The sequence below is a fragment of the Emys orbicularis genome, chromosome 21 (assembly GCF_028017835.1).
Source record: "Emys orbicularis isolate rEmyOrb1 chromosome 21, rEmyOrb1.hap1, whole genome shotgun sequence".
In the NCBI taxonomy this organism is placed as follows: Eukaryota; Metazoa; Chordata; order Testudines; family Emydidae; genus Emys; species Emys orbicularis.
The window spans coordinates 7,722,318-7,747,815 of record NC_088703.1 but is presented as its reverse complement, the minus strand read 5'-3'; the positions used below and the strand labels follow the sequence as shown (position 1 = coordinate 7,747,815).

General features: G+C 59.8%; 1 protein-coding gene across 1 annotated transcript in view; it reads left to right on the top strand.

The window, feature by feature from the left end:
• LOC135892872 (deleted in malignant brain tumors 1 protein-like) overlaps window positions 1–25,498 on the top strand; it is a 246,121-nt gene that overhangs the window by 69,177 nt on the left and 151,446 nt on the right. The window contains exons 6-13 of the mRNA XM_065420642.1: window positions 1,179–1,198; window positions 2,098–2,401; window positions 9,620–9,967; window positions 15,024–15,329; window positions 15,910–15,921; window positions 17,673–17,945; window positions 18,524–18,535; window positions 19,534–19,861. Coding sequence (XP_065276714.1) covers window positions 1,179–1,198; window positions 2,098–2,401; window positions 9,620–9,967; window positions 15,024–15,329; window positions 15,910–15,921; window positions 17,673–17,945; window positions 18,524–18,535; window positions 19,534–19,861 — 1,603 coding nt within the window. The remainder of the gene's footprint in view (window positions 1–1,178; window positions 1,199–2,097; window positions 2,402–9,619; window positions 9,968–15,023; window positions 15,330–15,909; window positions 15,922–17,672; window positions 17,946–18,523; window positions 18,536–19,533; window positions 19,862–25,498) is intronic.

Genomic DNA, 25,498 nt, shown 5'->3' with positions numbered 1-25,498 from the left:
GTAAAACCATGAGCAAAACACCTCCCCCAGAGTATGTTGGGCAGTGTCTTTTGCCTCAGGTTCTTGAGTCCAGCAACCAAAAGTTCCTTTAAGGTGCCGTTCCCTTCTCCCTCCACCGCACCCCACTCACAGTGGTTGTCCTTGGTTAGTGAAGACCCAGAGTTCAGAGGTGCACCTGTGTGACTTCACCTCCCACCATGGGGGCGGGAGGAGAGCGCCTGGCTCGCTCTGCTGTCTGAGTGCTTGCTCTGGTCGCAGCTGTCCTGCCAGCCACTCACCACTCGGCTCACCCTCACCTTCTGCTCCCCCGGCCTCTCTACTGTGACCTCTGCAGGTCGCTCTCCTGAGGCTCCACCCAGCTCTCAGTGACTGTCAGCTCTTAGTGGGGAAACCTCAGTGCTGAAGCAGGCTGGGCAGAAACACTGTCTCACAGCAGGTGATTTCAGCTCTAGTGATCACTGGAACCGAAAAGACTCCTAATGGAGCCTTAATTAACTCTATCTTTGGAGAGTGGTGAGGGGCAGATTTAACCGTGCCTAAACCTCTTACACAGCGCCCACACCGCTCAGCAGGAATACCCATCTCTACCCCCTCTCACACTTGATAGGGGTCTGGTGTCTAAACCCCCTGGTTAGTGAGTTCAGTTCAGTTGTGGGTGACCCAACTGAAATAATGACATCTTCGTTATTATATTTGTATTTTTTCCCCATCTTTTTCATTTTTTCTTCATTTCATTTTTTTTAAATTTTGCTGTTTTTCCCTCGAATCTGGCTCCTCATTTAACTTGGCACCCTAGGAGACCACCTAGTTTGCTTATATGTACGGGCTGCCCCTTTCAGGACAACAACATTTCACTACCCCTGCATTCAAGTACTACAATGATTTGTAACCCAGCACCAGCCAACACAGCTCTATCTGCTGGATACCTAGGCAGAGTGGGTGTGTTCTTGTAAACACAGTCTGGTCCTGAAGCGTTTTCCCCTTCCCCAGCTCATCACTAGCTGTCAGGGGAGAGCTCATTCCGACCTTGCTTACCTCTAGCTTGTTCAGCCATCTGACTGTGCATCCTCAAGGTCCAGTCTTCCAACGGGGATCTCCTCCACCACGTGTGACTGTCTGTATTGCTGCCCCACAGGCACACTGAGAAGATCAGGCTAAGCCACGTTTCTGCATTGCAGCAATTCCTCTGGCCAGTCCAGTCAAGGGTTGTAAATACAAGTTAGGGCTTCTGAAAATGCATCAACACGCCAGTGTCTCTATCCCAGAGTTGCTGCCCCTCTATGAGGACACAGCTGTCAGTCCAGCTCTGTCATCATTCATCTGAGACTGGTACTGGGCTGGCAGCACTAGACACGAGTGCAGCAATGGCTGCCACAAAACGATGTTGCCAAGTCAGTCGTGGCAAGTCAGGAGGAACCGCAGGGGCAGGTGTTTGCTTCAGGAGGGGGCCGATCTGCTTGTAGGGAGTGTGCATTGCCTCTGCCCTGGTCGGAACCATTGTCAGCCTGGTGCGCAGCAGGTTCCTGCCAGGCGTCCCTGCGCTCCAGGCAGTTCTAAGGGGGATGGACTCTGGGTGAGGTTTTCAGGGAGCGATGGAGCCAACACATGCAAATTCAATCCTGATGTCAGGCTAAGGCAACCACTAATGACAGGGGTGACTGTGTTCAGCTCCCAATCAGCAAGATGCTTATGTCAGCATCTGCCCCGCAGCACTGCACAGTATCGCACTGGAGCGAATACCAGTGCCAGGAGTGAGGGTGTAAATCTGCTTCCCAGGAGGTTCCTGCCAGCAGTACGGGCGGGTGATCTTTCTAAGTGCTCTAGTGGGAGCAGTAGGTCAGACTGCCGTCCAGTCTGCCTAACTAGGTGAGTGCTGGCTGGGAGGGGAGTGGACAAACTTCAACATTGCCCAAGTGATTAGCCTGGTCAGTGGTGGGGAGCCCTCGACAGGCAGTTGGTGTGTGCAGAGACCGGTCAGATCTATCGGCGGGAGGCGCTACATTCCCCAGCGACACGAGAGATCAGATGCACAGGAACCTCCCTGAGTGTTTATTCCCTTGGGTGTTTGCAGACGCTGGCATCTCAGAAGTGGCTCAGATCCGACTGGTGAACAGCAGGAGTCGCTGTGCTGGGAGAGTCGAGGTGCTTCACAACCAGCAGTGGGGAACCGTGTGCGATGACAGCTGGGACTTACAGGATGCTGGAGTCGTGTGCAGGCAGCTGGCCTGTGGAACGGCGTTATCAGCACCAGGAGGGGCTCGATTTGGGCGAGGATCAGACCATATCTGGCTGGATGACGTCAACTGCACAGGGACAGAAGCTGCCCTCTCCGATTGCAGGGCTCGGCCTTGGGGAGAGAGTAACTGTAACCACAGAGAAGATGCCGGTGTTGTGTGCTCAGGTAACTTGCATCCATCACGTCCCTGTGTTTGGTGCAGGGATCGGGCTGGGAAGCTTTCACCACAGACCCAGCTCTCCTGTCTGAGTCACCGCTGAGAGACAGACACCCCCAGCCTGCACTGCCCCCCGCCCACCTCCAGTGCAGAGCTCTGTGTATCCACTCCGAGATCATGCCCGTCTGCCCCTCATGTTGGCACCGAGCTCCGGGCTGCAGGCGTCAGTCTGAGCCCAGCCCCCAGTAAAGAGGAAGGAGCTGGATCTGCGGCATCTGCTTGTCTGTCTGTTCTGGGGAGCCTGTTCGCACTGGGCAGTGGCCTGTAACCCCCATAGCCCCAACACAGGGTGCTCCGCAGTGCAGGGCCACCGGGGTCTGTGCTCTGTGTAAATGGCCGGCCGCCTCAGCCTGGCTGCCCAGTTTGCCCATCTGCCCATTGTGGACCCACAGGGTCTGGTCCAGGTCACCAGTCTCCTGGGAGTGACCCCTTTAATATGCTGGGCCCTGAGTCCCCCACCCCCATCCTCAAGGGCAGGGCCTTGCCCTCGGCACCAGCAGCCCCGTCTCTCCCCGCGGCGCCCTGCATGAGCCCAGCCCAACCTGCGGGAGGCTTGTACTGGGCCCCTCCAGGGCGCCTGGCCGAGGGAGCCTTCCCCGCCACACCAGCAGCCTTGGCATAGAGAGCAGGGCTAATAGTCACCTGGCTGCAGCATCCCGCAGCTGGGGGCTGGCATGGAGAGGCAGGGCTAAGCCATTGTCCAGGCTTGAGCTCTTGGTGTCCTTTTCAATCCCAGGTGAGCCTGAACCCTCTCGCCAAAGGCAGCTCTTAGCCGCCGCCTGCCCCACTCAGCCCTTTGGCAGCCCCTGCATCCCGGGTGTATCTCTGGTGGGGGTAAAATGAGCTCGCCTGTTCTTCCCCCACCAGGGGATGTGGCTGAGCCCTGCCCTGACGAGTCCCCCCACAGGGAGAGGGCCTCAGTCTGTCTGCTGGTGGGGCCAGGCAGTGCCCTCAGGGGGCTGGTCTGTGCACTAGGGTGAGGAGCAGGGCAGAGCAGCCGATGGGCAGCCGGCCTGGGCCTCCTGTGGCTCCCCCATTCCCCTGGATCCCAGCACATGTCATTGCTGTGTCTGGCTCTAACTGTTCTGGACTCTGCCCTGACCAGCCCCACTTTCCTGCAGGTGCCTTGGGACCGGGAAGCTTTGGGGTGCACGGGCCCCTCTCTGCTCCTGACAGTTTCCCCCTTGTCTCTCCCCAGGTACCTCCTCAGGTATGTATCTCTGGCCCCCAGGTGGCTGCCCTTTGCCAGAGCCCGGGCCAGGATCCCAACCCCCCTGGCATCACAGCTGGGGCCTGAGCAGAGGTGACCACAGCCGCCCTTTGGAGAGTCACCTGCCCAAGCACAGGTCCCAGAGTGCAATGGTATTAAGGCAGGTTAGGTCGCAGAGTGCAACAGGAGCGAAGAGACTAACCGAGCGCAGATCCCAGCATGCAATGGGAGTGAGGTGACTGCCTGAATGCAGATCCCATAATGCAATGGGAGCAAGGCACTAAGAGCTGCCGCTATGTGAGCTGTAACTCATTGCAATGGAGCATGTTCCCCTGGGAACGTGGCATCACCTTTCCCCCGCCCCAGATCTGGTTTCATCCTGTGCTGCCATCTCACTCAACACTGACATCTGCCAGCCACATTGTGTTAGATCAAGGAAAGCAAAAACCCCAGCTATTTATCACCGTCCCCCAACACACCCCTTACTTCCGCTGCAACTCTTAGCAAAAAACTCACCTCCCTGGTGTGCACACTCAATCTAGCCCCTATCCTCCAGGTCAGGGTGGCCCCTCTCTCCATGGGGTACCCCCTTGTTGTCACACTGACCCGGGCCCCCATTGCATCCCTGCCATCACACAGCGCGCGGACCATGTGCTGTGAGCCTGGCGCATGAAGACTGTCCAGTCTGGGCAGCACAGGGCACACAATGGCCCTCCCAGTGTGCATGCAAATGAGGTAGGAAGGGAGCTGCGCAGTCTAACCAGCCCACCTGGGGGCAGAGTGCCCTGTATGCAAATGAGGGGGGGCAGGTAGGGACACGCCCACCTTGCTCAAGGGAGCCAGGGTCTCTCCCCTCCAGCTGCCAGTCCTGGCCCCACAGCAGGGGCACTACCCTGTCTCCTCAGGAGCAGTGCGCTCTGCAGGCAGGTGGGGGATCTCGAGGGGAGACTACCCATCTTTCCCTAGTGACCACGTGGCCAATGGGAAGCTCTGGGTGTTTAATGCACATGCTGCTGAGTGGAAATGGGAGCAAGGGGTAATGGGGAGGAGAACGAGCTTATGGATAAGGGACAGGATGGGGAGCCAGGAGTCTGGATCCACCCTTGTCTTGGTCCCGATGTCTTATGGTTATAGCAGGGAAAGGGGGCAAGGAGCAGGGGGAGGGGGCCAGGTTCTGTCCCTGTCTCTGGCTAGGGAGTAGGGAGGGGGGGCAGGTTCTATTCCCTACTCTGCAAAAGGCTCACTGTGTGACCTGGGGTAAGTCACTTCCTGTCTCCGTGCCTCAGTTTCCTCTCTGTAAAGCAGGGGCACTGATGCTGCGCCATTTCCTGGGGCTCAGTGACCTGTCTGTGCAGCATGTGGCGGGTGGGAGGTGCGAGAGAAGAGCCCAGGGTTAGTGTCATGGAAAAGCCCATTCTGCCCTGTTCTGCACTCGCTGGCAATGCCTCGCGCTGAGCTGGGCCTTCAGTCCCTGCAGCCCCTGGGGTCTCCCCACGCAGCCCTGGAGCAGGCGTCTCAGCAGCTGCGTTTGCCTTGCCAGACGTGAGGCTGGTAGATGGCCCCCACCGCTGCGCAGGGCGGGTGGAGGTGCGTCTGGACGGGCGCTGGGGCACCGTGTGTGACGACGACTGGGGCCTGAGCGATGTGGCCGTGGTGTGTAGGCAGCTGGACTGTGGGACGGCCATGGAAGCGCTGAGTGGTAAAGTGTTTGGCCCGGGCGTCAAGTCAGACCCTGTCCTGATGACGAATGTGGAGTGCCAGGGGACAGAGGCGGCGCTGGGGAGTTGCCCATACACGGATCCAGGAGACCTCTGCCAGCATGATGAGGACGCAGGGGCCCGTTGCCAAGGTGAGCTGGCCTGGAAAGTCCTGGTCCTAAGGGAGGGATGGGAGGATGTCTGGGGTCCCAGGGTGGGGTACTCAGTTCTGACTGAGTGGCCTTGCTGGGTGAGCACTGCACAGTCTGCCCGGGGAGCGGGGAGGGGACCTGACATGTCCGGAGGGTGGGACAAGCAGGGCCTGGGCCTTGCTCCCTGGTGGGGGTACAATGAGCTCGCCTGTTTCCCCCCTCGACAGGGGATGTGGCTGAGCCCTGCCCTGCCGAGTCCCCCCACAGGGAGAGGCAGGGCCTGCGCAACCCATTAGGCGACCTAGGTGGTTGCCTAGGGCGCTGCAATTTGGGGGGCGGCGACCGCGGCGGTATTTCGGCGGCGGGACCTTCCGCCGCCTCTGTGGGGGGCGGGATTTTGGGGCGGGACCTTCTGCCACCCTAGGGCGGCAGAAAAGCTGGCGGCGCTCCTGGGGAGAGTGCCTCAGTCTGTGTGCTAGTGGGGCCAGGCAGTGCCCTCAGGGGGCTGGTCTGTGCACCTGGGAGAAGAGCAGGGCAGAGCAGCTGATGGGCAGCCAGCCTGGGCCTCGTGGGACTCCCCCATTCCTCTGGGTCCCAGCATGTGTCTGCTGTGTCTGGCTCTAACTGCTCTGGACTCTGCCCCACCTGGCCCCACTTTCCTGCTGGTGCCTTGGGACCAGGAAGCTTTGGGGTGCACAGGCCTCTCTCTGCTCCTGACAGTTTCCCCCTTCTCTCTCCCCAGGTGCCTCCTCAGGTATGTATCTCTGGCCCCCAGGGTGCTGCCCTTTGCCAGAGCCCGGGCCAGAATCCCAACCCCCCTGGCATCACAGCTGGGGCCTGAGCAGAGGTGACCACAGCCACCCTTTGGAGAGTCACCTGCCCAAGCACAGGTCCCAGAGTGCAATGGTATTAAGGCACCTGTTTGAAGTTAGGTTTCAGCATGCCATAGGAGAGTGGAGGTTGGCCGAGCGCAGATCCCAGCATGCAATGGGAGCAAGGGGGCTGCCTGAGGGCAGTGACGACGTGACGATGTGGCTGAGCAGAGAATTTTCTTTTATTTCCATCCTCAGGGAAGGGAAAGTCATGAACTTGTTCAGGTCCATGTTCCACAAGTATCCTGTCTGAGTCAGCACTGACCCCAGTGCCCCAGCATGGTGCTAAGGGCCTGTACTGTAGGTAGAGGGGTGTCAGTAGTGGGCGCTCTCCATTTGCAGTTTTGCTGGCCCTGATGCCCCAGTGCGGAGCCATGGGCCCCTAGCATGAGGAAGCCTTGTCTGTGCCCGCTGGGGGGAAGCTCACTGACTCCCTCGGCCACAGGCCACATAAACTGTACCCTCTAGGCCTTGGGGAGGGGAGTGACCTCTCTCTAGGTTGGCAATAAGCACAATTCAACCTTCAGCCCTCCGAGCGTCCCCCTGTAGCACCCAGTCCATGTCCCGCTGGGCATTCACAGCAGTCACAGATCTGCTGCTCCCAAAGGAACAGGGTTGCAAGGTGACCAGTTCCACCTCCCATCTCTGCCCCGATCAACACACAGCCCTAGATCTCTTCATAGTCACACCAAGGACAAGTGATTTCACAGAGTGTAGAGATTCGAGGGGTAGCAAGGAGAAGGGTTGGAAAGAAATGGTTCCATGGCCAATAAAATCATTTCACACTGACTAGAGCCTAGACTCATTGAACAAGACACTTTTCTGTCTGGGAGAGCAACGCTCACCCCACAGTCCTTCCAGGGTTTTACTCCAGGCTTGGCTGTGATCTCCTGTTCCTGAGACAAACGCTGTCAGCCGCCTCCTGGGTGAAAGGGAGCTCTTGTCCCCTCTCCTCTTTCTTTGTAGGTACAGACCATTGTCTCTTCCCAGAGGAGGTCTCCCTTCAGAGACTTGTGCTGAGGGTCCTTTGTCTTTGTAAATTCTCAGGTCCCCACTAGGCCCAGACAATGAATATAGCCTGTCTCCATGGCTGTGCTTTGTTCTATGTGCTGATTGGCTCAGCCGAAGGGATTGCCATGGCGCAGGTGACAAGCTTCACTTCCACACTTCTGGAGCCTCATATTCTGTATTTTACATCTCTCTTCAACTATGTCCCATCCAAACATCTTGCCCCCGTTAGGGTGACCAGTGGGCTGCTGTCTCTTGGTAGAGACCTCACATACCACCTTTGGTGAGCTATTGTGCATACATCTCACCCAGGGGATCCCTGTATAACTCTAGGGATCCCTGTGCCCTCTGCCAGTTGGCGTCTAGTTATCTCTGGGCCAGACTCCTCTGCGGCACATTGGGGACCTGGGTAACTGCAGCTTCCACTGGTTGGATTTGGTGTCAATGGAGCCTGCAACCACTCACTCAAACTAAAAATCCAGGGCCAATTTCTGGAGTCCGGTTCCTAAGCACTGTGTTCCAGCGGATTTGCATTTCAGGGAATTAGTCCTGAACCTGTAACTTCCCCAAGAGCTGGACACAGGAGACGCAATTCTTCCTCACTTCCTGTCCTACACAGCCTACATATGCCCCTGTCCTGTTTCTCAGCTGGCCTGTCCTACCCCAGAAGTGGCTGCATGTCAGTGGGGGGAGTCTTCTTCTCTTGTGTATGTCACAAGTCAATATCTATGTAACCCTTCTGCCAGTGGCATCGAAAGCGGCCAGGGCCAGGTTCCTTTCCAGCAATATAACACAGATCCGGCTTGAGCATCCACCCAGTAACCTGGGACAATTACACACCACGCCCTGGGTGCTGCTACGAGGCAAAGTTTCCCCTCTTGCAAGCCCAAAGTCTCAGTGCAGAAAAGAAACTTTTTAATAAAAGGAAAAACAATGAGGAGTCCTTGTGGCACCTTAGAGACTAACAAATTTATTTGGGTATAAGCTTTCGTGGGCTAAAACCCACTTTATCAGATGCATGGAGTGAAAAATACAGTAGGCAGTATATATATTACAGCACATGAAATGATGGGAGTTGCCTTTCTAAATGGGGGGTTAGTGGTAACGAGGTCAATTCAATCAAGGTGGAAGTGGCCAATTATCAACAGTTGACAAGAAGGGGTGAATATTAACAGAGGGAAAATTACTTTTTGTAGTGATCCAGACACTCCCAGTCTTTATTCAGGCCTAAATTGATGGTGTCCAGTTTGCAAATTAATTCCAGTTCTACAGTTTCTCGTTTCGGTCTGTTTTTGAAGTTTTTTTGTTGAAGAATGGCCACTTTTAAGTCTGTTATTGAGTGACCAGAGAGATTGAAGTGCTCTCCTACTGTTTTTTTCCCTTCTGAAAATCCATCAGCACGCCAGTATCTCTATCCCAGAGTTGCCGCCCCTCTGTGGGGACACAGCTGTCAGCCCAGCTCTGCCATCATTCATCTGAGACTGGTACTGGGCTGGGAGCACTAGACAGGAGTGCAGCAATGGCTGCCACAAAACGATGTTGCCAAGTCAGATGTGGCAAGTCAGCAGGAACCGCAGGGGCAGGTGTTTGCTTCAGGAGGGGCCGATCTGCTTGTAGGGAGTGTGCATTGCCTCTGCCCTGGTCAGAACCATTGTCAGCCTGGTGCGCAGCAGGTTCCTGCCAGGCGTCCCTGCGCTCCAGGCAGTTCTAAGGGGGATGGACTCTGGGTGACGTTTTCAGGGAGCTATGGAGCCAACACTTGTAAATTGGATGCTGATGTCAGGCTAAGGCAACTGCTAATGACACGGGTGACTGTGTTCAGCTCCCAGTCACCAAGATGCTTATGCCAGCATCTGCCCTGCAGCACTGCACAGTATCGCACTGGAGCGAATACCAGCGCCAGGAGTGAGGGTGTAAATCTGCTCCCCAGGAGGTTCCTGCCAGCAGTGCAGGGGGTGATCTTTTTAAGTGCTCTAGTGGGAGCAGTAGGTCAGAGTGCCGTCCAGTCTGCCTAACTAGGTGACAGTTAGCTGGGGGTGGGGGAGTGGACAAACTTCAACATTGCCCAAGTGATTAGCCTGGTCAGTGGTGGGGAGCTCTTGACAGGCAGTGGCTGTGTGCAGAGACCGGTCAGATCCATTGGCAGGAGGCGCTACGTTTCGCAGCGACTTGAGAGATCAGATGCACAGGAACCTTCCTGAGTGTTTATTCCCTTGGGTGTTTGCAGACGCTGGCATCTCAGAAGTGGCTCAGATCCGACTGGCGAACAGCAGGAGTCGCTGCACTGGGAGGGTCGAGGTACTTCACAACCAGAGGTGGGGAACCGTGTGCGATGACAGCTGGGACTTACAGGATGCTGGAGTCGTGTGCAGGCAGCTGGGCTGTGGGACGGCGTTATCAGCCCCAGGAGGGGCTCGATTTGGGCGAGGGTCAGACCGTATCTGGCTGGATGACGTCAACTGCACAGGGACAGAAGTTGCCCTCTCTGATTGCAGGGCTCGGCCTTGGGGAGACAGTAACTGTACCCATGGAGAAGATGCCGGTGTTGTGTGCACAGGTAACTTGTATCCATCACGTCACTGTGGGTGGTGCAGGGATCGGGCTGGGAAGCTTTCAGCACAGACCCAGCTCTCCTGTCTGAGTCAGCGCTCAGAGACAGACACCCCCAGCCTGCACTGCCCCCCCACCTCCATTGCAGAGCTCTGTGGGATCCACCCCGAGATCATGCCCGTCTGCCCCTACATTGGCACCGAGCTCCGGGCTGCAGGCGTCAGTCTGAGCCCAGCCCCCAGTAAAGAGGAAGGAGCTGGATCTGCGGCATCTGCTTGTCTGTCTGTTCTGGGGAGCCTGTTCGCACTGGTCAGTGGCCTGTAACCCCCATAGCCCCAGCACGGGGTGCTCCGCAGTGCAGGGCCCCCGGGGTCCGTGCTCTGTGTAACTGGCCGGCCCCCTCGGCCTGGCTGCCCAGTTTGCCCGTCTGCCCATTGTGGAGCCACAGGGTCTGGTCCAGGTCACCAGTCTCCTGGGAGTGACCCCTTTAATGTGCTGGGCCCTGAGGCCTCCACACCCGTCCCCAGGGGCAGGGCCGTGCCCTCGGCACCAACAGCCCCGTCTCTCCCCGCGGCGCCCTGCATGAGCCCAGCCCAACCTGCGGGAGGCTTGTACTGGGCCCCTCCAGGGCACCTGGCCGAGGGAGCCCTCCCAGCCACACCAGCAGCCTTGGCATAGAGAGCAGGGCTAATAGTCACCTGGCTGCAGCATCCCGCAGCCGGGGGCTGGCACGGAGAGGCAGGGCTAAGCCATTGTCCAGGCTTGAGCACTCGGTGTCCTTTCCAATCCCAGGTGAGCCCGGAGCATCTCCCCAAAGGCAGCTCTTAGCCACCGCCTGCCCCACTCAGCCCTTTGGCGCCAGGCAGGGCCGTGCTGAGTTCACAGCAGGCCAGGGAGACACGAGTGTCCCGTGATCAGCGCTGGGGCTTCCCTTGGCTCTCTGGACCCTCTGCTGATTTGGGTCGGTTTCAGTTCTTTAGCGACCCAGTCACGCCATCCAGCCAGCAAGGGGCCTTGCTTCCGCTGAGCTCCAAGAGCAGCGTTAACCCCTGTGCCCCCACTGGCTAGTGGTTCAAACCACAGAGGGAACCTGAGGCACACACAGGAGTCGTAAAAATAACACAGAAAATTCCCACTTCATCATCCCCTTCCCCCGGGGCTGGGTGAGGCTTTGGGTGATGGGCTGCAATATGAAGGGTGAACCGCTGCCCTGGCTCCTCCCACCCCATCTCCTGGGCTCTGTGCCCCACCCCCTGGGCTCTGCACCCCACCCCATCTCCTGGGCTCTGTACCCCACCCCATCCCCTGGGCTCTGCACCCCCCAGCAACCTCTGGGTTCTTCCCCCCCATCCCCTGGGCTCTGTGCCCCATCTCCTGGGCACTGCACCTCACCTCATTCCCTGGGCTCTGTGCCCCAGCCCCCACCAACCCCTGCAGTTTTGCCCCCCATCCCCTGAGTTCTGCACCCGCCCACCAACCTCTGGGCTCTTCCCCCCAGCCCCTGGGCACTACCCCCCGATCCCCTGGGCACCGCACCCCATCCCCTGAGCTCCGCACACACACTCACCAACCCCTGGGCGCTTCCCCCGATCCCCTGCACACTGCACCCCCCACCCCACCCCTGGGCTCTGCCCAGGGACAAAGACATGCAGAAGCCCCAGCAGGATGCTGCCCCCAGGGCTAAATGAACAGGAGCCCCACCCTGCAGCTGGGTGGGGCAGCACCTGTCATGGGGGGGAGGGGAGCTCCCTGCCCCTGCTGCCCTTCCCAAGAGCTCACCCTGCCGGGTGGGAGATGCCTAGGTTCTGCATGGCCTGGTTTCGAAGCAGCGGGCCCCTCTCAGGGTGTGTGCTGGGGCTGCAAGGGCCGAGCAGGGGGTGGCTCTGCACCACATGGCAGACACCCTAACGGCCTGACCATGCCAGGAACCCGGCCAGCAGGGGCTCCAGCATCTCTGCCCTGGGCTGGGCAGCTCTACGCCAGGGAGATCGGTTCATGGCGCGTCCTCCGTGACAGAGCTTGGGGAGCAGCTGGCTACCCCAGCAGGTCACCACCTGCTCAAAACCTCGTTACTCCTGGGCATTAACACCAGCTCCCCTGAGCGCAAAGGCCCCGGGAACTGCCAGCAGGAGGGGGCTGTCAAGCCAGGCAGGGCATCTGGGAACTGTGGGCAGGAGGGGGCTGGGGAGTGAGGGGGGTGGCAGCAGGAACCCGACTCACCTCCCGCGTTGGGGCCGGTGGAGCTGGTGCTGTTGGTAGGTCCCTCGCCCAGGCCTGGTCTGTCAGGACATCTCCCTCAAGCTCAGGCCAACGACAGGCCAAGTGTATCCCAGGGGGTCTCGGGGTCCCAGGAGGTGGGGGACAGCCAGGCTGGGGGAGCGACCTCCTTCTGATCAACCCATCTCCCAGCTGGATCCCTCCCCCAAAGCTGTCTTCTAAGGTGCCTGCAAGCAGGTGGTGGTTGGAAGTGCCCAGCCCCTCGGCATAGGGTCCCTATTGGGTCAGGCTCCCCCCTCCCTCAGCTGCCACATGGAGGGAGCCCCCCTCGGACCCAAAGCGCCAGCTCAGCCAGAGAAGGAAGTGGAGCCGGCTGCAGAGATTCCGGGCAGTCAGAAGGGGAAGCAGTCAGAAAGTTGGGCCAGAGCCATGGGACTCAGGACAGTCATGGAGTGGGGAGGTGCCTTGAGGTCCCTGCTCCCAGCCCCCCTGCTCTAGCCAGCGGTTCCCACTTACTCCCCTGCTAGAGCCAGAGCTAGAACCCAGCAGTCCCAACTCTCAGCCCCCCTGTTCTAACCACCAGACCCTACTGCCCTCCCAGAGCCGGGGATAGAACCCAGGAGTCCCAACTCCCAGCCCCCCTGCTCTAACCACTACACCCCACTCCCCTCCCAGAGCTGGGCCAGCACTGGGGCCAGCACTGCCTGTACAGGGAGAGTGCCCCTCACTGAGCTCCTGCCCTGCTCCCTGCAGCACTGGCCATCCATTGCCACATCAGCGGGTTCATTTGCAGGCAACACTATTGACCGCAGGGTCACTCCCCTGCCCTCCTCCTCCCAGCCCTGGGACATGCACTGAGCCCAGTGCCGTGGTGCCAGGAAACGATCTTGTGACCAGTCCATGGGCAGCCCCTGCATCACGGGTGTATCTCTGGTGGGGGTAAAATGAGCTCGCCTGTTCTCCCCCCACCAGGGGATGTGGCTGAGCCCTGCCCTGCCGAGTCCCCCAACAAGGGAGAGGGCCTCAGTCTGTGTGCTGGTGGGGCCAGGCAGTGCCCTCAGGGGGCTGGTCTGTGCACCAGGGAGAGGAGAAGGGAAGAGCAGCCGATGGGCAGCCGGCCTGGGCCTCCTGGGACTCCCCCATTCCCCTGGGTCCCAGCACGTGTCACTGCTGCGTCTGGCTCTAACTGCTCTGGACTCTGCCCCACCCGGCGCCACTTTCCTGCAGGTGCCTCGGGGCTGGGAGGCTTTGGGGTGCATGAGCCCCTCTTTCTTCCTGACAGTTTCCCCCTTGTCTCTCCCCAGGTGCCTCCTCAGGTATGTATGTCTGGCACCCAGGGGGCTGCCCTTTGCCAGAGCCCAGGTCAGAATCCCAACCCCCCTGGCATCACGGCTGGGGCCTGAGCAGAGGTGACCATGGCCGCCCTTTGGAGAGTCAGCTGCCCAAGCACAGGTCCCAGAGTGCAACGGTATTAAGGCAGGTTAGGTCGTAGAATGCAACAGGAGTGAGGAGACTGACCGAGCGCAGATCCCAGCATGCAACGGGAGTGAGGTGGCTGCCTGAGTGCAGATCCCAGCATGCAGCAGGAGCAAGGCGGCTGCCTGGGTCCAAGCACACAACAGGAGCAAGGCACTAAAAGCTGCCCCTATGTGAGCTGTGACTCATTGCAATGGAGCACATTCCCCTGGGAACGTGGCATCACCCTTTCCCCCCCGCCACCCCCAGCTCTGGTTTCTCCCTGCGCTGCCGTCTCATTCAACACTGGGATCTGCCAGCCACATTGTATTAGATCAAGGGAAATAAAAACCCCAGCTATTTATCACCGTCCCCTGCCCCGACACCCCTTACTTCCCCTACAACTCGTAGCAAAAAAAAAAAAAAAACTCAGCTCCCTTGTGTGTTCACACTCAATCTAGCCCCCCGTCCTCCAGGTCAGGGTGGCCCCTCTCTCCAAGGGGTACCCCCTTGTTGTCACACTGACCCGGGCCCCCATTGCATCCCTGCCCTCACACAGCGCGCGGACCATGTGCTGTGAGCCTGGTGCATGAAGACTGTCCAGGCTGGGCAGCACAGGGCACACAATGGCCCTCCCAGTGTGCATGCAGAGGTAGGAAGGGAGCTGCGCAGTCTAACCAGCCCACCTGGGGGGCAGAGTGCCCTGTATGCAAATGTACGCCCACCTTGCTCAAGGGAGCCAGGGTCTCTCCCCTCCAGCTGCCAGTCCTGGCCCCGCAGCAGGGGCACTACCCTGTCTCCCCAGGTGCCGTGTGCTCTGCGGGCGGGCGGGCTCAAGGGGACACTACCCATCTTTCCCTAGTGACCACGTGGCCAACGGGAAGCTCTGGGTGTTTAATCCACATGCTGCAGAGTGGAAAAGGGAGCAAGGGGTAATGGGGAGGAGAACGAGCTTATGGATAAGGGACAGGATGGGGAGGTAGGAGTCCGGATACACTCTTGTCTTGGTCCCGATGTCTGATAGTTATAGGAGGGGGCCAGGTTCTGTCCCTGTCTCTAGCCAGGGAGTGATGTGGGGTGGCAGGTTCTATTCCCTGCTCTTCACAAGGCTCACTGTGTGACCTGGGGTAAGTCACCTCCTGTCTTTATGCCTCAGTTTTCCTTCTGACAAGCAGGGGCACTGATGCTGCGCCATTTCCTGGGCTCAGTGACCTGTCTGTGCAGCATGTGGCGGGTGGGAGGTGCGGGAGAAGGGCCCAGGGTTAGTGTCTTGGGAAAGCCCATTCTGCCCTGTTCTGCACTTGCTGGCAATGCCTCGCGCTGAGCTGGGCCTTCAGTCCCTGCAGCCCCTGGGGTCTCCCCGCGCAGCCCCAGAGCTGGCGTCCCAGCAGCTGGGTTTGCTTTGCCAGACGTGAGGCTGGTAGGTGGCCCCCACCGCTGCGCCGGGCGGGTGGAGGTGCGTCTGGACGGGCGCTGGGGCACCGTGTGTGACGACGGCTGGGACCTGAACGACGTGGCCGTGGTGTGCAGGCAGCTGGGCTGTGGGCCGGCCGTGGAAGCGCTTAGTAAAGTGTTCGGCCCGGGCAACGAGTCAGAGCCTGTCCTGATGATGGACGTGCAGTGCCAGGGGACAGAGGCGGCGCTGGGGAACTGCTCGTACATGGATCCAGAGGACCTCTGCCAGCATGATGAGGACGCAGGGGCCCGTTGCCAAGGTGAGCCGGCCTGGGGAGCCCTGGCCCTAAGGGAGGGCTGGGAGGATGCCTGGGGTCCCAGGGTGGGGTGCTCAGTTCTGATTGAGCGGCCTTGCTGGGTGAGCACTGCACAGTCTGCCCGTGGAGCGGGGAGGGGACCTGACATGTCTGGAGGGTGGGACAAGCAGGGCCTGGGCTCTGCTCCCTGTCATGTCCCCTTGCTCCCTGGTGGGGGTACAATGAACTCGCCTGTTTCCCCCCTCAACAGGGGATGTGGCTGAGCCCTGCCCTGCCGAGTCCCCCCACAGGGGGAGGGCCTCAGTCTGTGTGTGCTGGTGGGGCCAGGCAGTGCCCTCAGGGGGCTGATCTGTGTACCAGGGAGAGGAGAAAGGAAGAGCAGCCGATGGGCAGCCGGCCTGGGCCTCCTGTGGCTCCCCCATTTCCCTGGGTCCCAGCACGTGTCACTGCTGTGTCTGGCTCTAACTGCTCTGGACTCTGCCCCACCCGGCGCCACTTTCCTGCAGGTGCCTTGGGACCGGGAGGCTTTGGGGTGCACGGGCCCCTCTCTGCTCCTGACAATTTCCCCCTTGTCTCTCCCCAGGTGCCTCCTCAGGTATGTATTTCTGGTCCCCAGGGTGCTGCCCTTTGCCAGAGCCCGGGCCAGGATCCCAACCCCCCTGGCATCACAGCTGGGGCCTGAGCAGAGGTGACCACGGCTGCCCTTTGGAGAGTCAGCTGCCAAGCACAGGTCCCAGAGTGCAACGGTATTAAGGCACCTGCCTGAAGTTAGGTCCCAGCATGCAATAGGAGTGAGGAGGTTGGCCAAGCTCAGATCCCAGCATGCAATGAGATCAAGGGGGCTGCCTGAGGGCAGTGACGACATGACCAACATGGCCAACGGGAAGCTCTGGGTGTTTAATGCACGTGCTGCTGAGTGGAAATGGGAGCAAGGGGTAATGGGGAGGAGAACGAGCTTATGGATAAGGGACAGGATGGGGAGCCAGGAGTCTGGATCCACCCTTGTCTTGGTCCCAATGTCCTATGGTTTCAAGCACACAATGGGAGCAAACTGTATCAGGGTCCTAGAAGCTACCCTGTATGAGCTGTGACTCATTACAATAGAACACATTCCCCGGGGAAAATAGCATCACTTTTTTCTCCTGGCAATTCTGGTTTCTCCCTGTGCTGCTATCTCACTCAATACTGGGATCTACAAGTCACATTATGTTAGATCAAAGGGATCAGAAACCACAGCTATTGGTCCCCTACCAACACCCCTTCCTTCCTCTACAACTCTGAACAAGAAGCTGTCAGTTCTATCAGCCCCTTGTGTGTTCACACTCAATCTAGCCCCTGTCCTCCAGGTCAGGGTGGCCCCTCTCTCCATGGGGTACCCCCTTGTTGTCACACTGACCCGGGCCCCCATTGCATCCCTGCCGTCACACAGCGCACGGACCATGTGCTGTGAGCCTGGCGCATGAAGACTGTCCAGGCTGGGCAGCACAGGGCACACGATGGCCCTCCCAGTGTGCGTGCAAATGAGGTAGGAAGGGAGCTGGGCAGTCTAACCAGCCCACCTGGGGGGCAGAGTGCCCTGTATGCAAATGAGGGGGGCAGGTAGGGACACGCCCACCTTGCTCAAGGGAGCCAGGGTTTCTCCCCTCCAGCTGCCAGTCCTGGCCCCGCAGCAGGGGCACTACCCTGTCTCCCCAGGAGCCGTGTGCTCTGCAGGCGGGCGGGTGATCTCGAGGGGAGACCACCCATCTTTCCCTAGTGACCACGTGGCCAATGGGAAGCTCTGGGTGTTTAATGCACATGCTGCTGAGTGGAAATGGGAGCAAGGAGTAATGGGGAGGAGAACGAGCTTATGGATAAGGGACACGATGGGGAGCCAGGAGTCCGGATCCACTCTTGTCTTGGTCCTGATGTCCGATGATTATAGCAGGGGGAGGGGGCCAGGTTCTGTCCCTGTCTCTGGCCACGGAGTGGAGTGGAGTGGAGTGGGGTGGGGTAGCAGGTTCTATTCCCTGCTCTGCCAAGGCACACTATGTGACCTGGGGTAAGTCACTTCCTGTCTCGGTGCCTCAGTTTCCCTTCTGTAAAGCAGGAGCACTGCTGCTACATTATTTCCTGGGCTCAGTGACCTGTCTGTGCAGCATGTGGCGGGAGAAGGGCGCAGGGTTAGTATTGCAGGAAAGCCCATTCTGCCCTGTTCTGCACGCGCTAGCAATGCCTCGCGCTGAGCTGGGCCTTCAGTCCCTGCAGCCCCTGGGGTCTCCCCGCGCAGCCCCAGAGCTGGCGTCCCAGCAGCTGTGTTTGCTTTGCCAGAGGTGAGGCTGGTAGGTGGCCCCCACCGCTGCGCAGGGCGGGTGGAGGTGCGTCTGGACGGGCCCTGGGGCACCGTGTGTGATGACGGCTGGGACCTGAGCGACGTGGCCGTGGTGTGCAGGCAGCTGGGCTGTGGGCCGGCCGTGGAAGCGCTGAGTGGTAAATTGTTCGGCCCGGGCCCGAAGTCAGACCCTGTCCTGATGACGAATGTGGAGTGCCAGGGGACAGAGGCGGCGCTGGGGAGTTGCCCATACACGGATCCAGGGGACCTCTGCCAGAATTATGAGGATGCGGGAGCCCGCTGTGAAGGTGAGCCAGCCTGGGGAGCCCTGACCCTAAGGGAGGGATGGGAGGATGTCTGGGGTCCCAGGGTTGGGTGCTCAGTTCTGATTGAGCGGCCTTGCTGGGTGAGCACTGCACAGTCTGCCCGGGGAGCGGGGAGGGGACCTGACAGGTCTGGAGGGTGGGACAAGCAGGGCCTGGGCTCTGTTCCCTGTCATGTCCCCTTGCTCCCTGGTGGGACAACAATGAGCTTGCCTGTTTGCCCCCTCAACAGGGGATGTGGCTGAGCCCTGCCCTGCCGAGTCCCCCCACAGGGAGAGGGTCTCAGTCTGTGTGCTGGTGGGGCCAGGCAGTGCCCTCAGGGGGCTGAACTGTGCACCAGGGTGAGGAGTAGGGCAGAGCAGCTGATGGGCAGCCGGCCTGGGCCTCCTGTGGCTCCCCCGTTCCCCTGGGTCCCAGCACGTGTCACTGCTGTGTCTGGCTCTAACTGCTCTGGACTCTGCCCCACCCGGCCCCACTTTCCTGCAGGTGCTTTGGGACCGGGAGGCTTTGGGGTGCATGGGCCTCTCTCTGCTCCTGACAGTTTCCCCCTTCTCTCTCCCCAGGTTCCTCCTCAGGTATGTATCTCTGGCCCCAAGGGTACTGCCCTTTGCCAGAGCCCAGGCCAGGATCCCAACCCCCCTGGCATCACAGCTGGGGCCTGATCAGAGGTGACCACAGCCGCCCTTTGGAGAGTCACCTGCCAAAGCACAGGTCCCAGAGTGCAATGGTATTAAGGCACCTGCCTGAAGTTAGGTTGCAGCATGCAATAGGAGCGAGGAGTCTGGCCGAGCGCAGATCCCAGCATGCAACTGGAGCAAGGGGGCTGCCTGAGGTGACGACATGGCCAACGGGAAGCTCTGGGTGTTTAATGCACATGTTGCTGAGTGGAAATGGGAGCAAGGGGTAATGGGGAAGAGAACGAGCTTAAGGACAAGGGACAGGATGGGGAGCCAGGCGTCCGGATCCACCCTGGTATTGGTCCCAATGTCCTATGGGTTCAAGCACACAATGGGAGCAAACGGGAGCAAGGCACTAGGAGCTGCCCTATGTGAGCTGTGACTCATTGCAATGGAGCACGTTCCCCTGGGAAAATGGCGTCACCTTTTTCTCCCAGCAGCTCTGGTTTCTCCCTGTGCTGCAGTCTCACTCAGAACTGGGATCTGCCATCTACATTATCTTAGCTCAAAGGGAGCAGAAACCCCAGCTTTTGGTCCCCTGCCAACACCCCTTCCTTCCCCTGCAATTCTCAGCAAGAAGCTGCCAAGTCTGCCAACCCATGGTGTCTTCACACTTAATCTAGCCCCCGGAGTCATGTGCCAAGGTGAGAAAGCAGCGCTGGCACCAGGCCCTCACCCCCTGCCAGAGGCCCAGGTCAGGCAGGGTGTGCCATGGCCCCAGCTGAGCCTGGCAACAGCTGCCCCTCCTGGTTGGGCACACAGGGCACAGACAGCACAGCACTGGCGCCCCTGCGATGTGGGGGTCAGTGCCGGGCAAGCCACCTCCACCAGCCAGGCCGTGCCTTTCCAGCATGTACTGGGGCACCGACCCAGCTGACCCCCCCACTTCCTCGCAGAGCCCTTCGCACTGCGGCTGGCGGATGGCCCAGGCAAGTGCTCCGGGCGGCTGGAGGTGCGGTATGATGGGCTGTGGGGCACCGTGTGTGACGACGATTGGTCGGTGTCCAACGCCCAAGTGGTCTGCCGGGAACTGGGCTGTGGCTCAGCCAAACCACTGGCCCCAAAGCTGCAGGACCGGCCCCGCTTTGGCCAGGGTACGGGGAAAATCTGGCTGGACGACATCCACTGCAAAGGCGCCGAGGAGACCTTGCAGAACTGTGCCCACCGCTTCTGGAGCTACCACAACTGCACCCACCGGGAGGACATCAGCGTGGTCTGCCAGGTGCATGCCCACACCCAGGGAGAGGGAGATACAGGGAGCCCCACAACTTCTGGGTTCTAGCCCAGCTCTGGGAGGGGACTGCGGTCCAGGGGGCTAGAGCAGGGGGGCTGGGAGCCTGGACCCTGGGTTCTATCCCAGCTCTGGGAGGGGAGTGGGATCCAGGTGGCTAGCAGGGGGGCTGGGAGCCAGGACTCCTGGGTCCCGGCAGGGAGTGGCTGTAAGCACTGGCTGTGTCAGTGAAGGGGTGAGGCTGGGGCTGGCAGAAGCACGCAGTTGGGTGAGGTGCCTGGCACTCCCTGTATCCCTCGCCCGAGGCCATGGGCAGTGCTCCCTAACCACCCATGCTCTCTTATTCCCACAGGAGAACTGAGCCGGCCACAGCTCCTCCACCGCCTCCCATTGATTCCCCCCGCCCCCGAGCTTTCAGTGCATCCCCCATGCCGCCAGGCCCTTCCTCTCTGCTGCCAGGCTCCCCGGCCCTGCCCGCCCAGCCTGGGATGGCTGTCGGCTGTGCAGGGGCATGGCTCTGTGAGTGCCCGGGGGGATTCCCATTTCAGGGATGAATGCAGGTGCCCAGGGCATTCCCCTCCCACTGTGAGCCACACTCTGTGGGCTGCAGCACAAAGCTGGCATGGACCGGGGCTCGCATTTCACTAGCAGTGGGGCAGCTCACCCTGGCAGGCCCCGCTCGGAGCACGGGTCAGAGCACGGGTCTCCTGGCCGTTGCTCCAACTGCGGCCAAGGGAGCTGTCCCTGATAAACCGACATCGCTGGGGTGGGGCTGCACCCCCCCCTCGGGTGCAGATACACGACTGTCTCCCCGGATGGGGTCCGTGCTGCATGGACAGGCAGGAGCTGGGAGGGGGAGAGCCCCGTGTGCCACACGCCATCCCAAGTTGAGCAGATGCGAATAAAGAGCTGAATCCGCTGGATGACCGACTGCCCCGTGTCTGCCTGCATCCGCCAAGCGCTCAGCGCTGCACAGGTGGGCCCAGGCCTCACCCACCACCCAGCACAGGCCTCACCCCAGCCGGTTCACAGCTTGGCGCACTGGGAGCAGCCCAGTTCCCGAGAGCTGTGGGCAGAGGGGTCCGGAGTGGCCAGGCACAGCAATGCCCTAAGGAAGGAAGGTGCTGCCTCCAGAACTGGCCCAGAGACAGCGAGCTCCTGCAGGCTTTGGGAGTCCCGGCTTCGGCCAGTAGATGGCAACAGTCTGCATGACAGCACACACAGCCCACTCATCACAGGGCTGGTCTACACTGGGGGGGGGGGGGATCGATCTAAGATACGCAACTTCAGTTACACAATTAGTAGGGTTACCATATCTATTAAATAAAAAAAGAGGACCCTCCACGGGCCCTGGCCCCGCCCATTTCCCCACCCCCAGCCCCGCCCCAACTCCACCCCTTCCCCACCCTAACTCCGCCCCCTCCTCCCTCCCACTCCCAGCCACGGGGAAAGGGCTGCCCGAGCGCTACCGGCTTCACGGTTTGCCAGGCAGCCCCCAGACCCTGCGCCCCCGGCCGGCGCTTGCCCAGCACAGCTGGAGCCCGGGAGGGGAAGCGCCCAGCCGGGGGCGCAGGGTCTGGAGGCTGCCCGGCAAACCGTGAAGCCGGTAGCACTTGGGCTTCGGGCAGCCCCCTTGCCTCCGGACCCTGCACCCTCGGCTGGGCACTTCCCCTCCCGGGATCCGGCGGCACAGGGTCCGGAGGCATGGGGGCTGCCCGAAGCCGGTAGCGCTCGGGCAGCCCGGCTCTGTTTAAGAGCCGGGCTGCCCGAGCGCTACCGGCTTCGGGCAGCCCCCATGCCCGACTCTTAAACAGAGCTGAAGAGTCAGGGGAGGAGCAGAGCCACGGAGGCTCTGCTCCTCCGCTGACTCTTCGGCTCTGTTTAAGAGCCGGGCTGCCCCAGCGCTACCGGCTTCGGGCAGCCCCCATGCCTCCGGACCCTGTGCTGCCGGAGCCCGGGCGGGGAAGTGCCCGCCCAGCGGCTGGGGTCCGGAGGCAAGGGGGCTGCCAGAAGCCCATAGCGCTCGGGCAGCTCGGCTCTTAAACAGAGCCGAAGAGTCGGGGAGGAGCAGAGCAGCCGCGGCTGGAGGCTCTGCTCCTCCCCTGACTCTTCGGCTCTGTTTAAGAGCCGGGCTGCCCGAGCGCTACCGGCTTCGGGCAGCCCCCATGCCTCCGGACCCCAGCCGCCGGAGCCCGGGAGGGGAAGTGCCCGGCCGGCGGCTGGGGTCCGGAGGCAAGGGGGCTGCCTGAAGCCCATAGCGCTCGGGCAGCTCGGCTCTTAAACAGAGCCGAAGAGTCAGGGGAGGAGCAGAGCCGCCATTTTCCCGGACATGTTCGGCTTTTTGGCAATTCCCCCCGGACGGGGGTTTGAGTGCCGAAAAGCCGGACATGTCCGGGAAAAAGAGGACGTATGGTAACCCTACAATTAGCGTAGCTGAAGTCGAAGTATCTAAGATCGAATTACCTGGGGTCCACATGGCGCGGGATCGACGGCCACGGCTCCCCCGTCGACTGTGCTACCGCCGCTCGCTCTGGTGGAGTTCCGGAGTCGACGGTGAGCGCGTTCGGGGATCGATATATCGCATCTTAATGAGACGCGATATATCGATCCCGGATAAATCGATTGCTACCTGCCGATACGGCGGGTAGTGAAGACGTACCCACAGTCAGTCTCTCCCAGGGCTGGGGATAGAACCCAGGAGTCCTGGCTCCCAGCCCCCTGCTCTCAGCAGTTGTCCCTGTTCCCTCATGACTGGCTGGTTTCCCTGCCAACACCGGGCCAATGTAACCTCTCCCAGCATCTCTGGGCTGTGACCATGTGTCCTGGAGTTGGGGGCTGGAGGGGCATCCTCTTTTTGTTCTGGTGCAGATGAGGCAGCTCCTCCTCCCGAGGGTTCCCCATTGTTCCCCTGTCCACAGCTCCCCTGCCCAACCTGAGGGAGTGGTTGGGGCCCTACAGTCAGGGAAGGGGGTACCATGTGTCTGAGAACCCTTTCCTCCCCTTCATGGCACCCTCTGCAGCTCCCGACCTCCACAGGTCTGGGGGGGGCACTGGGGAGGGAGTGGACCCTGGGCCCTAGGAGGGGGAGTGCTGGGGAGAGAATGGACCCTGCGCCTTGACAAGGGGAAGGGCATTGGAAAGGGAGCTGATCCTGTGCCCTCAGGTGGGGAGGGGTGCTGGGGAAGGATCTGACCATGTGCCCTGAGGAGGGGCACGCCGGGGATGGTGAGAACCCTGTGCCCCAAGGAGGGGAGGGGTTCTGAGGAGGGAGTGGACCCTTTGCCACGAGGAGGAGCGGAGTACAGGGGAGGGAGCTGACCCTGAGACCCAAGGAGGAGAGGGGTGCTGGGGAGGGAAAGGACCCTGTACCCTGAGGACAGGAGGGCACTGGGGAGAGAGCTGACCCTGTGCCCCATGGAGAGGAGGGTTGCTGCAGAGGGAGCTCACCCTGTGCCCTGAGGAGGAGCAGGGCACAGGGGAAGGAGGTGACCCTGCACCCCTAGGATGGGAGAGATGCTAAGGAGGGAGCTGACTCTGTGCCCCGAGGAGGGGAGGTGCACTGGGGAGGGAGCTGACCCTGTGTCCCGAGGACGGTAGGAGTGCTGGGGAGGGATTTGTCACGTACACTGAGTTTTCCTTCTGTGTCCGTCACTGAGAAGCATTCCCAGACCTTGTTTCTTTTATGCATATCAGGTTCTTCTTTTCTTTACAGCACCCCATGATTGCCTTCTTAGGGCAGATTACATCAGACACACCTGGCTCCTGGCTCCGGGCTCTTTTCTCCTTGGGGTTCCTCTCGGCCCAGTCCCACATATACTCCCTTGTTCATACTCCCTTATCTCCTACACACACTCCCATTCTCTCTGATCGGGTGATGGAATATTGCAAAGTTGGAAGGTTCATACAAATGGTAACTGAAAAGGTCACAAAGCTTGCGAAAGTTACAAAACTTAAAAGGCTATGCTAACAATAACTAAAGTTACAAAGTTTGCAAAAGGTTACAGAACTTAATGATCATACTAGCAATGACTGCAAAGTTACAGATCTTACAATTGCATTCTACTGGATTGAGCGGAGGCTTTACATAACAGAGGGGAGGGGCGCTGGAGAGGGAACTGACTCTGTGCCCCGAGGAGGAAAGGGACACCAGGGAAGGGTCTGACCCTGTGGCCCGAGAAGGGGAGGGGCACTGGGGAGGGAGTATCATAGAATCATAGAATCATAGACTTTACGGTCAGAAGGGACCATTATGATCGTCTAGTCTGACCTCCTGCACAACGCAGGCCACAGAATCTCACCCACCCACTCCTGTAACAAACCCCTAACCTGTGTCTGAGCTGTTGAAGTCCTCAAAGCATGGTTTAAAGACCTTAAGGTGCAGAGAATCATCCAGCAAGTGACCCGTGCCCCATGCTGCAGAGGAAGGTGAAAACCTCCCGGGGCCTCTGCCAATCTGCCCTGGAGGAAAATTCCTTCCCGACCCCAAATATGGTGATCAGCTAAATCCTGAGCATGTGAGCAAGACTCACCAGCCAGAAACCCAGGAAAGAATTCTCTGTAGTAACTCAGATCCCACCCCATCTAACATCCCATCACAAGCCATTGGGCATATTTACCGCTAATAGTCAAAGATCAATTAATTGCCCAAATTAGGCTATCCAATCATACCATCCCCTCCATAAACTTATCAAGCTTAGTCTTGAAGCCAGATATGTCTTTTGCCCCCACTGCTCCCCTTGGAAGGCTGTTCCAGAACTTCACTCCTCTGATGGTTAGAAACCTTCATCTAATTTCAACTCTAAACTTCCTGATGGCCAGTTTATATCCATTTGTTCTTGTGTCCACATTGGCACTGGGCTTAAATAATTCCTCTCCCTCCCTGGTATTTATCCCTCTGATACACTTATAGAGAGCAATCACAGACCCTGTGTCTTGAGGAGGGGTGTTGTGGAGGGAGAGGAACTTGTACCCTGAGGAGGGGAGGGGCGGGGCGCAGGGGTGGGAGCTGACCCTGAGACCTGAGGAGTGGAGGGGCGCTGGAGAGGGAGCTGACCCTGCGCCCCAAGGAGAGGAGGGGTGCTGGGGAGGGAGTAGACCCTGTTCTATGAGGCGGGGAGGGATTATGAGGAGGGAGTGGATCATGTGTCCCGAGGAGGGAAGTGGCGCTGGGGAAGGATCTGATCCTGTATCCCAAGGAGTGGAGGGGTGCTGGGGAGGGAGCTGACCAAGTGCCCTGAGGAGGGGCGGGATGTCAGGGTGTGATGCCGTAGGGAGCGGGGCGGATTGACCTGGGAATGTCATCTAGTTTTACTGGGACTGTCTGCATTGCAGATGGGATAGCAGGGGGTGACTTTACTTGATGGACAATACCTGAGCCTGTAACCTGAGCCAGGAGGGGGGTGGGGCCAGGTGACACCTTTGCCCGGGAAACTGGACAAAGGCTCGGGCAGGAGCTGGGGGGAGGCTGAGGGAGACTGCAGGAGGGGGTTTTCAGTTTGGAGCTGGCTGGGGAAATGGAGGGAACCCCCAGGACTGGGGTCTAAGCGTATGTCTACACTACGAGAGTAGTTCGATTTTACTTAAATCGAATATGTGGAATCGATATTACAAAGTCGAACGTGTGTGTCCAC